The 13,399-nt window shown below is 56.0% G+C and overlaps 6 protein-coding genes across 6 annotated transcripts; 5 read left to right on the top strand and 1 right to left on the bottom strand.

Moving 5' to 3' along the window:
- Positions 1-23: 23 nt before the first annotated feature.
- PHYSODRAFT_251800 (putative glucanase) lies at positions 24-969 on the top strand (the record flags this gene model as incomplete). Its single annotated transcript, XM_009525831.1, has 2 exons — positions 24-35; positions 205-969. 2 exons carry the CDS (start codon positions 24-26, stop codon positions 967-969), a joined length of 777 nt encoding a protein of 258 aa, XP_009524126.1.
- Positions 970-2,596: 1,627 nt separating this feature from the next.
- On the top strand, positions 2,597-4,183 carry PHYSODRAFT_488950 (hypothetical protein; the record flags this gene model as incomplete). The annotated part of the gene is made up of 1 exon (XM_009525830.1): positions 2,597-4,183. One exon carries the CDS (start codon positions 2,597-2,599, stop codon positions 4,181-4,183), a length of 1,587 nt encoding a protein of 528 aa, XP_009524125.1.
- A 194-nt stretch (positions 4,184-4,377) lies between these two features.
- PHYSODRAFT_491312 (hypothetical protein) lies at positions 4,378-6,762 on the top strand (the record flags this gene model as incomplete). Its single annotated transcript, XM_009525829.1, has 3 exons — positions 4,378-5,660; positions 5,706-6,264; positions 6,538-6,762. The coding sequence occupies 3 exons, from the start codon at positions 4,378-4,380 to the stop codon at positions 6,760-6,762; spliced, it is 2,067 nt and encodes a 688-aa protein (XP_009524124.1).
- A 1,385-nt stretch (positions 6,763-8,147) lies between these two features.
- PHYSODRAFT_496239 (hypothetical protein) lies at positions 8,148-8,861 on the bottom strand (the record flags this gene model as incomplete). The annotated part of the gene is made up of 1 exon (XM_009525828.1): positions 8,148-8,861. One exon carries the CDS (start codon positions 8,859-8,861, stop codon positions 8,148-8,150), a length of 714 nt encoding a protein of 237 aa, XP_009524123.1.
- A 1,066-nt stretch (positions 8,862-9,927) lies between these two features.
- On the top strand, positions 9,928-10,620 carry PHYSODRAFT_285603 (hypothetical protein; the record flags this gene model as incomplete). The annotated part of the gene is made up of 1 exon (XM_009525827.1): positions 9,928-10,620. One exon carries the CDS (start codon positions 9,928-9,930, stop codon positions 10,618-10,620), a length of 693 nt encoding a protein of 230 aa, XP_009524122.1.
- Positions 10,621-11,445: 825 nt separating this feature from the next.
- On the top strand, positions 11,446-13,359 carry PHYSODRAFT_329355 (hypothetical protein; the record flags this gene model as incomplete). The annotated part of the gene is made up of 6 exons (XM_009525826.1): positions 11,446-11,526; positions 11,726-11,757; positions 11,822-12,459; positions 12,530-12,660; positions 12,694-12,834; positions 12,914-13,359. Coding segments are annotated over 6 exons (1,469 nt in total), but the record flags the coding sequence as incomplete, so codon positions are not given.
- Between the last annotated feature and the right edge of the window lie 40 nt (positions 13,360-13,399).

The raw sequence follows: 13,399 nt of genomic DNA, 5'->3' as shown, positions 1-13,399 counted from the left end.
ACTCAAGAGCACGACGCCGTGCGATGGCGTTCTGCGTGTGGCGCTTGTTGGCGGCGACTCCTGGATGAGCACCCTTGACCAGCACAAGTCCTGCGTTGTGCAGGCCGCAACCGTGGACCTGACCGACGACAGCTCCTACGCGTTCAAGTGGAAGACGACGGGTGACTGGCTCCAGTGCGACCTGATCTACGGCGGCATCGTGAGCTCGCAGGGTTCAAGACCAAGGACCTCAACTCGGACTTCGGCAACACCATGTACAACGACCACCACTTCCACTACGGCTACTGCGTCCACGCGGCGGCCATCATCAACCGCCTCGACCCGACCTGGAGCGAGCTGGCGAAGCTCAACACCATGGCCAACCTGCTCGTGCGCGACGTCGCCAACTACGACCCGGAGGACAAGGTCTTCACGCGCTTCCGCTCCTTCGACTGGTTCCGCGGCCACTCGTACTCGCACTGCGTGACCCCGTTCGCCGACGGCAAGGACCAGGAGAGCACCTCGGAGGACGTCAACTTCGCCTTCGGCATGTACATGTTCGGCAAGGCGACCAACAACGCGGCGCTCGAGACCGTCGGAAAGCTCATGACGTGCGTCAACACGCACGCCATCAAGACGTACTTCCTCATCGAGGACGCCAACCAGACCCACCCGACCAACTTCCGCCCCAACAAGGTAACGGGCATCTTATTCGACAACAAGGTGGACAACGCCACGTGGTTCAGCGCTGAGAAGTACTGCATCCACGGCATCCAGATGATCCCCGTGTCGGCCGTCACCGAGTTCGTGCGCACCAAGCAGTTCGTCAGGGAGGAGTGGGAGCAGGTGCTGAGCAAGGAGATGATCGTCACGCGCGAGACACGGGAACTCGTGGCTCTCGCTGTTGTACGCCAACTTCGCCATGGTGGACATGCGCACGCGCTGGACGTACGGCAGAAGGCCAAGATGGACGACGGCTTGTCCCAGTGATATTTAGATAGCTGAACGCGATCGCTTACTGCCAATGTCAGGGGGTTTCACCGTGGAAATGTATCCAACAGATATTGCTTCTACATGTCTAAACTGACCAGTACTGATCGATTGATCATACCAGTGATAAAAATACATGCGTGCGACACTTTTGTACGTGCAACTATGATGAAGCTCGCATGGAGATACCTGTTCGCCAGCTCCGTGGTGGTCATGGCGGTCTACAATGTCCTTAGCGTGATCACACAGTTCGAGCGACTGTACGTGCTTAGATGCTCGATTTTAGTACGGGAGTACGCACCGTGCGCATCCGGCGCACCTGTGAGAACCACTCAGCCTAATCTTGCTATAGACTTCAGGCTCTATGATGATAGCACACATGCTGCGGATGATATGTAATAGGCACTCGGGTGTCGTTACCCTTCTCTACGGGTGGACTGAGAACGCGTGTGCTACGCACAGGTATTTTTGGTGGACCAGATATTATCTTTGGTGGGGCCTCTTACTTTTTTGGTGGAAGTACACCGACCTCCATGGACTGACAGGTAGGAAATCGCTCTGTTTTCGCCTAACGCAGGCTGGATTAGCTTATTCCGCCTTAACTCGGCCTCACCATCGCCGCTCCTATTGTGCTTTTCAGTTGTTTTGGCAAATCGGACGTGTAAAACAGCTACCTACTAAGATGGGGCTAGGTTATCGGAGCAGATTAGCAGGCCCCTCGTAGGGAATTAGGACCAAGAATTGCTAGTCCGATGGAAGCACTTGCGTAGGTCCTACAAACAGCCGAAAGCCCGAATGTCGCCCATTCTCACGGCATTCGGGGTTTGAGGTCTTACCAAGGACTCCTGTCAAGTCTTGTGGCAGGACTTTCATACGAGCTGACTCTAATACGGTGTATGTCAGACGCAGAATAAACCTAGGTAAGCACGATGCGGTCGCTACATTAAACAACCAAGTCTTCTCCCTTCGCCTTCGTGGGTTCCAGCACTGATTGCTTCCCCAAACAAAGCTTGCTTGGCTTGGACGTCCATTGAACGGAGAGCCTCCGGGAGACCGCTCATCGGACTCGTCCGAGATTTGCATCTCAGATTTAGAGATCCCCAACCTCAGATTAACTGACCTCCAAAGTCCTACGCAGGACTCGGCAAAATGACCGAAAGGCACAATAATTCGACCACGGAAGGACGACCCGGAATTAACATGGGAATGAGCTACCTCAGGGTCGATAAGAATTATGCCAGAATTATCACGGCAGAATAAGTGAAAGGCACAATTGTAAATATGAGGCAATTTGATACTTGCAGGCCTATATACCGCCGACATGAGGGATATCTGCAAAAAAGTGCCACAACATTGTATTACTACGTAGATTTTAGATTATAGTCAGTCATGCACCTGGCGTCGTTAAGACACGCATGCACACCTCACAAAAGACAGCGCTATTTACTATGTTGGGAACATGGGCTCGCCATGATCGATCGCTAGAATTTCACCCTGCTGAAGCCATTTCCCACCGACCAATCAGAGACCGAGATTATGCAGTCCATTCTGATTATGCAGTCCAAGAAGCCAACAGACACAGAAGAAAATCTTCCGCGAGGAGCTCACTTCGAGCACAAGCAGAATGATGTCGTCGCTGCTGCGCTGGGTGGACTCGGAGGACGACGACGGCGAGGACAGCGACTGGACGCCCGAGTACGACGGCGAGTCCGCCTCGCTGACCTTCGAGGACGACGATGGCTCGCCCGTGCTCTCCCCGGACGAGCGCGCCAAGCTAGACAAGGTGTTCGACGGCGAGGCGTACGCGCCGCGCGCCTTCCGCCGCTCCGAGTTCGAGAAGAAGCAGCGCGAGTTGCTGCCGCTCGAGCGCATCGCCCACCAGCTGCGCGGCTATAATGAAGACTCGTCGGTGGGCTCGCCCGGTCGTAAGCAGCTCCTGTTCCGCACCTTGTGTCATCGCGAGCAGGTGGGCGCGTCGTCCAAAGCGCAGCTCATCAAGCTGCAGGAAACCTTCATGCCCTTCCAGGAGAACCAGCACTGCCGCGTCGTGGACACGGTGCGCGACCGCCTGTACTGCGGCGGGTTCAACAGCACCGGCTCGAGGTTCCTCACGGCGGGCCAGCGTGGAGAGATCATGCTCTACGACACCATTGACTGGACGCGCGCGGCGTCCTTGCCCGTGCGCGACGTCAGTTGGACGGTGACGGACGCCAAGTTCACGCCCGACGACAAGAACGTCATGTACTCGACCATCAACAGCAACGTGAGAATGGTGAGCACGGACTTCGACGAGGATGGGAAGGAGTGTGTCTTGCCCCTGGCACGTCCGACACGAGGGAGGGGGGACAGCCACGCCATGCGGATGAGTCGGTACGGGCGCTTCGGGGTGTGGTGCATTGATATCAATGCGTCGGGCACCGAGTTCGTTGCTGGAACGTCGCAGAGCAGCGTCGTGCTGATGGACATGGAGACCCGCGTGCCCATGTGCCACGTCGTCGGCCACCACGACGATGTCAACGCCATCGCATTCGTGGACGGCCCTCTGCACACGAACGTGTTCGTGAGTGGCTCGGATGACTCATTGATCAAGTTGTGGGACCGCCGCGTGCTGTCCGAGTCCAACCCGAAGCCCCAGGGAGTGTTCCCAGGCCACACCGACGGCATCACGCACATTTCGTCGCGGGATGACGGCTACTACTTCATCTCTAACTCGAAGGATCAGACCACCAAGCTCTGGGATATCCGAAAGTGCTTCTCCTCGGACGACCACGACAAGCTGGCGCCCTTCCGCCGGCCGTACTCGTGGGACTACCGCTACCAGGCGTATCCGGGACGCAACCTGGTGCCCATTGAGCACCCGGACGACAGGTCCGTCATGACGTACCGCGGGCACATGGTCGTCGAGACGCTCATCCGCTGCTACTTCTCGCCGCTGCACTCGACGGCCCAAAAGTACATCTACACGGGCTCAGCCGACGGCCGCGTGTACGTGTACGACAGCATCAGCGGCGACCTCGTCGAAATCTTCGCGATGAGACGCAACGGTCTCACGCGCGACGTGCGCTGGCACCCGTTCGACCCGACCATCGTGTCCCCGGACTTTTACGGCAAGTTGTGCGTCTGGCAGCGCCAAGACAACGACGACAAACCTGCGACTGACCGACCCGAAGAAACCAGACGCTCGACGCGACCTCGCCGCTTCCTACACCCGTAAGGCGCACCCCAAGTCCAGCGTGCACGTTCGGCACCCGTCATGTTGCATGTCAAATGTATCGATCTATTACGTGTGTATATATGGCTACATTCAGTATACATCCTCACTGAAGGGCGATGAATATATCGGTGGTGCTCGAACTTTACGCGCTTAAGTACGCGCTTTTCAATGGTCATTTGACGAGCATCATAGACATGGGAGACACGGCCGACACCTCGGAGGACGCTGCGCAGCTCCAGCTGGCCGACTTCGTGGTCGATGAGCAGCCCAGCAGCTTCCTGAAGCTCACGATGAGCCGTCGCATCAAGGACAAGGCCATCGCGGAGCCCAAGCTCATCCCGTTCCTGCTGCAGCTGCTGGAGACCGATTCGCCCTCAAGCGCTTCAGACGATACTTCCATCGTGGAGCGCGTGCTCTACGGCACGGGATCTCGTCGCGTAGTGTTGCTGGAGCTTTCCAGTGTCGATGCAGCTCAGAAGCTGCGCGAGTTGCTGCACGAGAAGCCCTGCGAGCTGCTGGGACGTCGGCCCATGTACGCGGAATTCGCCATGCCCCGGAAGGAGCAGGAGGCGCGCGACCGCCTGCTGAGGGTGCACAACCTGCAACGCAACGCTGATCCCCCGGGGCTGAGAGTCCCCGGACTCAGATTTGAGGCCGAGTTCATCACCAAGGAGCAGGAGGCGGCCTGCGTTGCGTTCTTCGAGCGGGAGAACGGAGCCCACTGGGCCAACACCATCCGAGCGCGACAGGTGCAGCACTTTGGCTACGAGTTCAACTACGACACACGGCGGTGCGACCCCGATCAGCCCATGAAAGAACCCATTCCGGAGGTGCTGCAGCCCATTATTGAGAAGATCGCGCGGTGCGGGATCATGGATGGCGACGAACCCGACCAAATTACGGTGAACGAGTACCTCCCCGGACAAGGAATTGCCTTCCACTTGGACACCCACTCGGCGTTCACGACCACCATCGCGTCGCTGAGTATCTGCAGTGAAGTGGTCATGGACTTCCGACACCCGGACGGGGTGCGGAACGAAGGCGTGCTGCTGCCGGCGCGGTCGCTGGCGGTCATGAGCGGAGCCAGTCGCTACATGTGGGAGCACGCCATCGTGCCGCGTACATTTGACGTAATCGATGGCAAGCAGGTGAATCGTCAACGGAGAGTGAGCATCACGTTCCGCAAGATCCGATCGGGGCTGTGTGAGTGCCCGTTCCCCAAGTACTGCGATACCCCGGGTCGGGATGGCCAGGAGGCTGCGGGGGATGATGAACAGGGATCTGTCGCTGAAGAGACGACGAGCTTGGCGCCTACAGCGTTGGAGCAGCAGTATGTGCACGAGTTCTACGAGACTGTAGCGGCGCACTTCAGCAGCACCCGCCACAGTCCGTGGCCGCGAGTTGCTCAATTTGTGTCGTCGCTGCCTAGCGGGTCTATGATCGCTGATCTCGGATGCGGCAACGGCAAGTACATGAAGTGTGTGGACGCGGCTCAGAGTTTTGTCGTGGGTGGGGACCGCAGCTCGCGCCTCGTTAAAATCTGTCGCGATCGCGGCCTTGAGGCGATGGTGTGCGACGCGCTGGCCGTTCCGCTGCGCTCGAACTCGTGCGATGCAGCGCTGTCGATCGCTGTGCTCCACCATCTCAGTACACTCGGCCACCAACTGGCTGCAGTGAAGGAGCTCCTTCGTGTTTTACGTGTTGGAGGCCGTGGAATCATTTACGCTTGGGCGCATGAGCAAATGAAGGGCTCTCGTCGGCGCTTTGAGGAGGGCCGACAGGACTTTATGGTGCCGTGGAACCTGGACAAGCGTTTCGCCTTTTCCACTGAAGAATCCTCGACTGAGACTGACGCTGCAGAAACTAGTCAAGAAGATGAGCAAGCTGAAGAATCCCCGAAGGACTCGAGTGAGGAAGGGGACGATGCTAACGCTGGTGATAGATCGAGCTCTAAGGTGCAAGCGCGCGTGGTGATGCAAAGGTATTGCCACATGTTCAAGCAAGGCGAGCTCGAGAGTCTGGTGGCACTTGCAGGCAACGCCGAGGTGGAGGAAAGCTACTATGACGAGTCGAACTGGGCTGTGATTCTTCGACGAACTGGCTGATAGAGACCAGCAGCACAGCCAGCAAAGCTAAAAGGCGTATTTGCGCAACTACAGTAGACTACCGTTAGCTACGAAGGCAGCGTTGGCCCTTGCTTCATGACGTTCCACATCTCCTTCCGACTCAGTCTCCGCGTGTCGCCACTGTCTGCAGATCTGGCTTGGCTTCTACCCGCACCTTGAGGCCTGGATTTGGGCTCCACTCGCTTCATCTCTTGCTTGTACCCTAGGTTGTGGGTGGGCACAATGAAGGACGATGGATGCGCATCGTATACACCCGGTCCGATGGTGTGTGCACTGGCGTGGCCTGCTGCGATCATGGACGTCAGCAAGTCTCGACTGGCCACGAGACCGAAGGAGGTGGTTGGTTTGTGTCTAATAGACGGCAATGGGGATTGCTGGAAGCAGTCGGGTCGAGTGCAAGCGCCCTCATCATTCTTGGCACTGTCACCGTTGCTGGTTGATTTTCGTCGATGAGGGCTACTACACTCACACGAAGAGCCGTAGCTGCCTGGTCCTCTTCGATAAGCTTCAACTGCGCTCACATCCTTGTCGAACCGCCGAAAGGTTTGGTCACGAAGCTCTGGAGATGCAAGTCGGTTCCCAAGTCGCTGAATAAAACAACACATATTCACGATTCATTCGAAGTTAGCTGGTGACGACGTGTACACTTTAGAGCTAAGGATTCGCCACCTGAACGCTCGCACCAAGCTCTTGGTAGGATTTTGCTAGTTCCTTCGAGTACAGCGCAGCATCTTTCTTCTGCTGCCGATGCAGTTGACTGTCACTGCGCACGCGCTGCACCGCAAAGATGATTTCGTGAGATAGAACCCTTATTATACAAGGCGACAGGATCCTTACCGTGACAAATGCACTGGCATGTTTTGATCGGAACGGGACACTTGCAACAGTTGAAGCTGAGGGGACGGCTGTACTGCTTTCGACGCGATAAAGCGCTGGGCCTGGACTACACCCCACTCGCCCCAGCGCGGCTGCATTATCCAGGATTCCGTGCCGCTTCTCGTGTGTGAATGTAAATGGAGTAGCAATCATTTCTTGGTTTGTCTGCAACGCACAAACAGCAGTCAGATATACTAACCGACGCGTTATGACAAAGAGCAGATTAGTCTTACGTCGTGGTTCACATCGTAGCTGCCCGGACCCAACGCTAGATGCAGCTCTTGAGCTGTCATCGCGTCTTCATTTTTCACCAGTTTTCGCTGAATCGCGTTGCGCTTGCGCTCGGCCAAGATCTCCTTCATCGTGTAGACCCGACGAAATTGGCCCTCTATTGTCGGTGCATAGGTACAAGGAGTTGGCTCGCTAGTATCACGCATGCGCTGCAGTGAATTATCTTCTAAAGCTTTCAGAGTGGCGGCTATCGCTGGCGAAGAGGAGGCCGCAATCACGAAATGGGACGGTTTTTCGTGTTGCTCGGACCGATGGTAACCAAAGGTTCCGCTTACATTCTCCCCACCAGGCAGCGAGACTCGGTCATCTTCAGGCGTGTAAGTGTATGGATTCTGAACCGGTCAAACAGCGTTAGAGTTAACTTGTGTCCTCCGTAATAGACGAGTTGGAGCCTTACCGGTTCACCCTGCCTGTATCTGTCCAACTCAGGACCAAAGCGATCCTCAGTAGCCAGGAAGGCCATGAAGCCTCTGTTGAGTTCTAAATGTTTCCTCCTAATGAGAGAAATCCGCACAGAACGAGGTTCCAACTACTTCTGCTTGATAAAAATACATCTCAAGTCGTCGAGTATAGTACTTGCTTTTTTCGGCAGCAAGTGCATACCGAAGATAATTGAGTGAAATCCTAGATCAAATTGCGATAGCTGCGATTGAAGCTCTGGACTGCAGCAATCAACGTACAAAGCTGCTGTCTGCCTCCCGCACACGATGGGCTAACGCAACGACATCAAGCGTAATTTTGTCTTGCCAGCCCGGGGGCAGCTCTCCGTCTGCAGGCAGTGCCAAAACGCGTCGCGAGTCGAACTGGACGACGAACGGGTGGTTGGGCTGGACGGTTCTAATGTCGAACGAGACACGAATCGCGGGGTTGGGAAAGGTAGAATCGTTGTTTCCCACTTCGTAGAGCTCGTACGAACAGAGATTCAGTCGAGCCGACAGCTTCAGGCAGAAGATATACTGAATCCCAGGGAGTTGCCGGTACATGGCCACCTTCGGGTACACCGTTTGCCATTGCTGCATGTACATGACTTCGACAATCAGCGTCACCCACCCGTGGCGAACCCCTTCAGGTACTTGGATCCCTGGCAGCGTAGGAAAGGGTCCGAAAGAATAATCTGGTGCGTACGTGACTTGTTGCTCGTTGGGTCCAGGACCCGTTTGAGCTACGTGCCCAAAGGTGATGCCTCCTTCCAGAAGGATGAATTTCTGCGAGATGCAGGAGTTCGCTACTTCGTGGGGAATTGAGAGAGGATACTCCACAATCCACACGCTGTTGTCAAACCAGACGAGCTGCTGAAGACGAAGATCTCGAGGCAATTCTTCGTCTAATTCTGCAAATTGATTCCACGTCTCCACGAGGATATCGTCCGCCACAAAAATGGTCATGTCTTCGTTCTTGTCAGCATACTCACTGTCTCGAAAAGGGTCGAGCTTGACTGCAGCGGCAGCCTGTCCATAGCGTCTCCCACCTCGACTTGAGTGACGAAAACGGAAATGAAGAAGAAAAGGTTGGAAATCATCTATGGCGTGTGCCATGTCCCAGCACATGCCGATCGGGGTGTCGATGTTTTTTCAACATTGTTTTCTGTTCTCCCTCTTCTTGTTTAGCGAACCTGCAATACTTGCTGTCAAAGTTAGTTTCATATTTTCTGGTTAAAATCACGAACCCGATAAAAGCCCGATCCTGCCGTCCGGCGGGGACGATGAAATGAAGGCACTGACCATAATGCAAGTGAGGGGAAGGCTACGAGCACATGGGGGGGGGCTACCTGTAGTAGTAGGCGAATACGAAAGTCGGGGGTGTCATCAGCAATTCACACTCTTGATATATTTATACTCGTGGTGCTTAGATCCAACTGGTCGAAGGCTTCATCAGAGCCATTTGGAGAGCGGGGGCGTCGTGGAGACTCAACTTCAGGAGGTCACCCCTAAGCAACTCAACGGAGCAGCACGACGAAAATTCTCCACTACTAAGTAGTACCGGTACAGTAATCGGAAGGATAAGTTATGTACAATAATATACTCAACACAGTGCGTGAGGTGCTACTCGCAAAACTGAAAAAAAGCAACGTGTTGGGAATCTTGACCTTGGATCTGCTGTTTCGTATCATCCTCAACGTACTAAACACTTTAAATAACGAGACCGTACGTTGCGAGAGTACATATTTCATGGGTCGAGGAAACCGCGACTCGGACAATTCACACGTCGGACCAAGTGCTTGGAGCAATTCTGGGGTGTTCTTGCATTTAGAAAAAGTGAAGAACTGAAACTGGTGTTTTGGATACACTTTGCAGCGGGGCCGGTGATCCGATCCGGTCGCCACTACTGCGTGACAAAACTTTAAAATGTTTACATCTCCCTAGACATACTAAACAGATTTGTCACGCAAGAACTTTCCGCACGTACAGTACAGTCAGTACCCCCACAAAATGTCCACTCCTCTCAAGCCAAATGCGATCAGACAAATGCTCGCCCAGTCAAGTCACGAAGCGTGCTACAGCTTTACCTTTTCTAGATTCGGAAGTCATCCGTGACGACAAAGATTTCGTCTTATTTCATGTGACTGCAAGTTTGAATTCACTTCGCAATTTTCTTCCAAGCTCCCAAGTGCTGAAGTACGAGCCACAATGCAGCGTGGGTTTTTTCTTCTACTTGCTGTCACCGCCCTGCTCGCATGCTGCGATGTCGTTTCGGCCTCTACGAACGTTGGACTCAGCGGTCTCCAAGGCGACTTCTTCGGATATCGCTAGTGCCATATACCGTTTTTCGGGGAACAAAGGCGTTCGATCCTTGAGAACCAGCGAGACTGACAAGGACTTGACCGATGAAGAGCGAGGGAACAACTTCTACGATGACATGGCTACGTGGTTGTCGAGTTTGTCCGAACAAGTCGTCATTAAGGCTGAGACGTCACCGAAGGTGCTGAAGTGGTTCACAAGATCCAAATCGATCAAGCAACTCGCCGAGACAAAGTCTCTGACTCTGGAGGCTCTTCAACGTTCGCTCATCGAAAAGTACACGGCTCTGGAAAGCGCGTTGAAAACCCCGGACGATCTGTTCACGATGCTGAAGCTCAACCCCGAAGTAGCTGCGATTAAGAAGTTTGACCACAAGGTGCTGAGAAAGGTGTCTGATGATGATTAGCAGACCTACGGTCAGTACTACATGTGGCATCGCTACTCCGAGTACTACAAGGGCAAGCACCACGACTGGATTAGCGAGCTAGGAAAGCTTAACTGAAGAACGTCAGAGCTGTCGAGAATAGTTTTGCCGGTAAGGCTGGCAACATTATGCTGAGTGGTCTGTACGCAGGCTGGTAAAAGGTTGGAGTCACTAATACCCCCAAACAACACAGTAAAAAAAACGTTTTGTCACGCGCGGGTTGTGAATATACTAATATATATTATGTAGTGCCTAGAATGTCATCAATTAATGAAATGATTCTTGTGTATCGGCTGGTGACGTGTACAAACCAGACGAACTAAGCCGCTTGGCTTAGCTTAAGTGGGCGTGAATTTCGAACAAAGGATAGTTATTAAACTTTTAAGTTTTATATTTATTTATATTTTTTACGAATACTGCGGCAGTATTACTGCCTCCCCTAAAAAACGAAAATCATGATGTGACTCCAACCTCGAACTACGAGCTTCTTGTCTGGTTCCCTGAAGCAAATAGGTATCTTAAGCCCCAAGCTCACCTCTGTCTCCTAGTAACCTATGTATTGTTTGCGTTTGCACTCTGTGCGTTGCTTGGGTCGCCGCTGTCCGCTACAAATTCATGATCAGCATTATCTCATTTGTAGTTAGTGTCACGGATCACGTCTGAGACCTCGACTGACAGCTTTCCTGACGATGCTCGAAGGCGCGCTGGAGCACGAAGAGGCGCGAATTCAAGAGGAGCAAGGGCAGCACGGGCAAGCATATCAAGTGTGAGTGGTTATCCCACTCTTCAAGGCAAAAATGACGCGAGATGGCGGGCTGGGCGTGGAACGTTCGGTCGCCAGCCGCCAAGGACGGGTGTCATGGACGCCAGGAAGCTCGTGCACGGGAGGTGTGGCGTCACCAAGTGGTTGCAGTAGGAAAGGAAGCGGGTCGGCGGGGTAGCCGTCGGCCGCGCATGATGTGGTGAAGGATTCAGTCGTGAATTCTCCTCGTTGAAAGCAAGAAACCCTTTGCATTTTTACGAGATTGCCTTCCTTTCTTCTAGCGTCTTACCAGCAAGCTACGCGTCTACTCTTTGTTGGCCGAAGTACTCGACCCTAACGGAGGAGGACCGCGACAAGTTGGTGGAGAAGCAGGGTACTTCTCACTGACAAGAGAGGCGCCTGGATCAAGGCGTGCTGAAGGAAGAAGGCGGTGGGGAACTGGATGAGTTCTCCAAGGACGCCCGGCGACGGGCAGGGTGGTGGCGTGACCGACGGGAGCAAGTCGAACTTCGACTTCGAGGGCGCCACGGACGTGTCCGGCAGCAGCGAGAGCGAGACCAGCACTGAGGAAGTGGCGGCTGGCAACGTGCTGGGCCCGATCGCGGAGGAGCAAGCCGTCGGGCAAGACGACGAGGCTCCAGGTGCAGAGGCTGCTACGGTGCTCGTGGGCGAGGCGCCCGAGCGACCGGACCTGAGGATGGGCGCCGAGGCCCAGGGGCGTGCGAGCCTGCTGGAGACGTCGCGTGGGCGGCGTGCGCTGGACGCCTCCCTCCGGGAGCTGGTGCAAGGAGCTCCTGCGGTGGTTGGCGGTGGGCCCATCGGCGTCTGCGCGATCGTCAACCCTCCGTACGAGGGGATCGCCGCCATCGACAAAGCGCTCGGAGTCGGCGCCGGAACCATCATGTGCGTCGGCGTCGGCACGGACGGCACCGGTCGAGACATGACCGCCGTAGTCTGCACAGGCACGCTCTGCATCGGAGCCGCGTTCGGCGTCGGCACTCCCGTGGCCGCCACCGTTCCAGCCGCTCCCCCAAGATATTGCTGCAGTGCCTGCCGCAGTAGCGAGCCGAGGTACGCCTCCGCCGAGGGGTTCACGTTCCCCGGAGCGGGCGCGCTCTGAGTCGGCAGGGTCGCCACCGTCGGCTGCGCAGACACCACCGGCTGGCTCACTGGCCACGCCGTGCTCGCAGCTTGATACGCTTGGGCAGCCGCACTTGACGTATGTGGCACCTGTCCCGTGCCTCCCGCCGTCGGCGGAGGTAGACTCGTTCCTCCTCCCTGTTGAACCGTAGGACCCTGGGATGCCGGTGGGGGCGTGCTCAAAGCCCGCGTCAATACCCGCGCCAGCAATTCCACGTTCGGATTCCCGCTCGACCCGTGAGTCCCACCCGACGGTACCGGCCCGGTACCTGCCGTCGAAGTGGTACTCGCGGGTCGAGCGGGAATCCGAACGTGGAATTGCTGGCGCGGGTATTGACGCGGGCTTTGAGCACGCCCCCACCGGCATCCCAGGGTCCTACGGTTCAACAGGGAGGAGGAACGAGTCTACCTCCGCCGACGGCGGGAGGCACGGGACAGGTGCCACATACGTCAAGTGCGGCTGCCCAAGCGTATCAAGCTGCGAGCACGGCGTGGCCAGTGAGCCAGCCGGTGGTGTCTGCGCAGCCGACGGTGGCGACCCTGCCGACTCAGAGCGCGCCCGCTCCGGGGAACGTGAACCCCTCGGCGGAGGCGTACCTCGGCTCGCTACTGCGGCAGGCACTGCAGCAATATCTTGGGGGAGCGGCTGGAACGGTGGCGGCCACGGGAGTGCCGACGCCGAACGCGGCTCCGATGCAGAGCGTGCCTGTGCAGACTACGGCGGTCATGTCTCGACCGGTGCCGTCCGTGCCGACGCCGACGCACATGATGGTTCCGGCGCCGACTCCGAGCGCTTTGTCGATGGCGGCGATCCCCTCGTACGGAGGGTTGACGATCGCGCAGACGCCGATGGGCCCA

The sequence above is a fragment of the Phytophthora sojae genome (assembly GCF_000149755.1).
Source record: "Phytophthora sojae unplaced genomic scaffold PHYSOscaffold_3, whole genome shotgun sequence".
NCBI classification, from domain to species: Eukaryota; Oomycota; class Peronosporomycetes; order Peronosporales; family Peronosporaceae; genus Phytophthora; species Phytophthora sojae.
The sequence above is the reverse complement of the archived record's forward strand: the minus strand, read 5'-3'. Positions and strand labels throughout refer to the sequence as shown.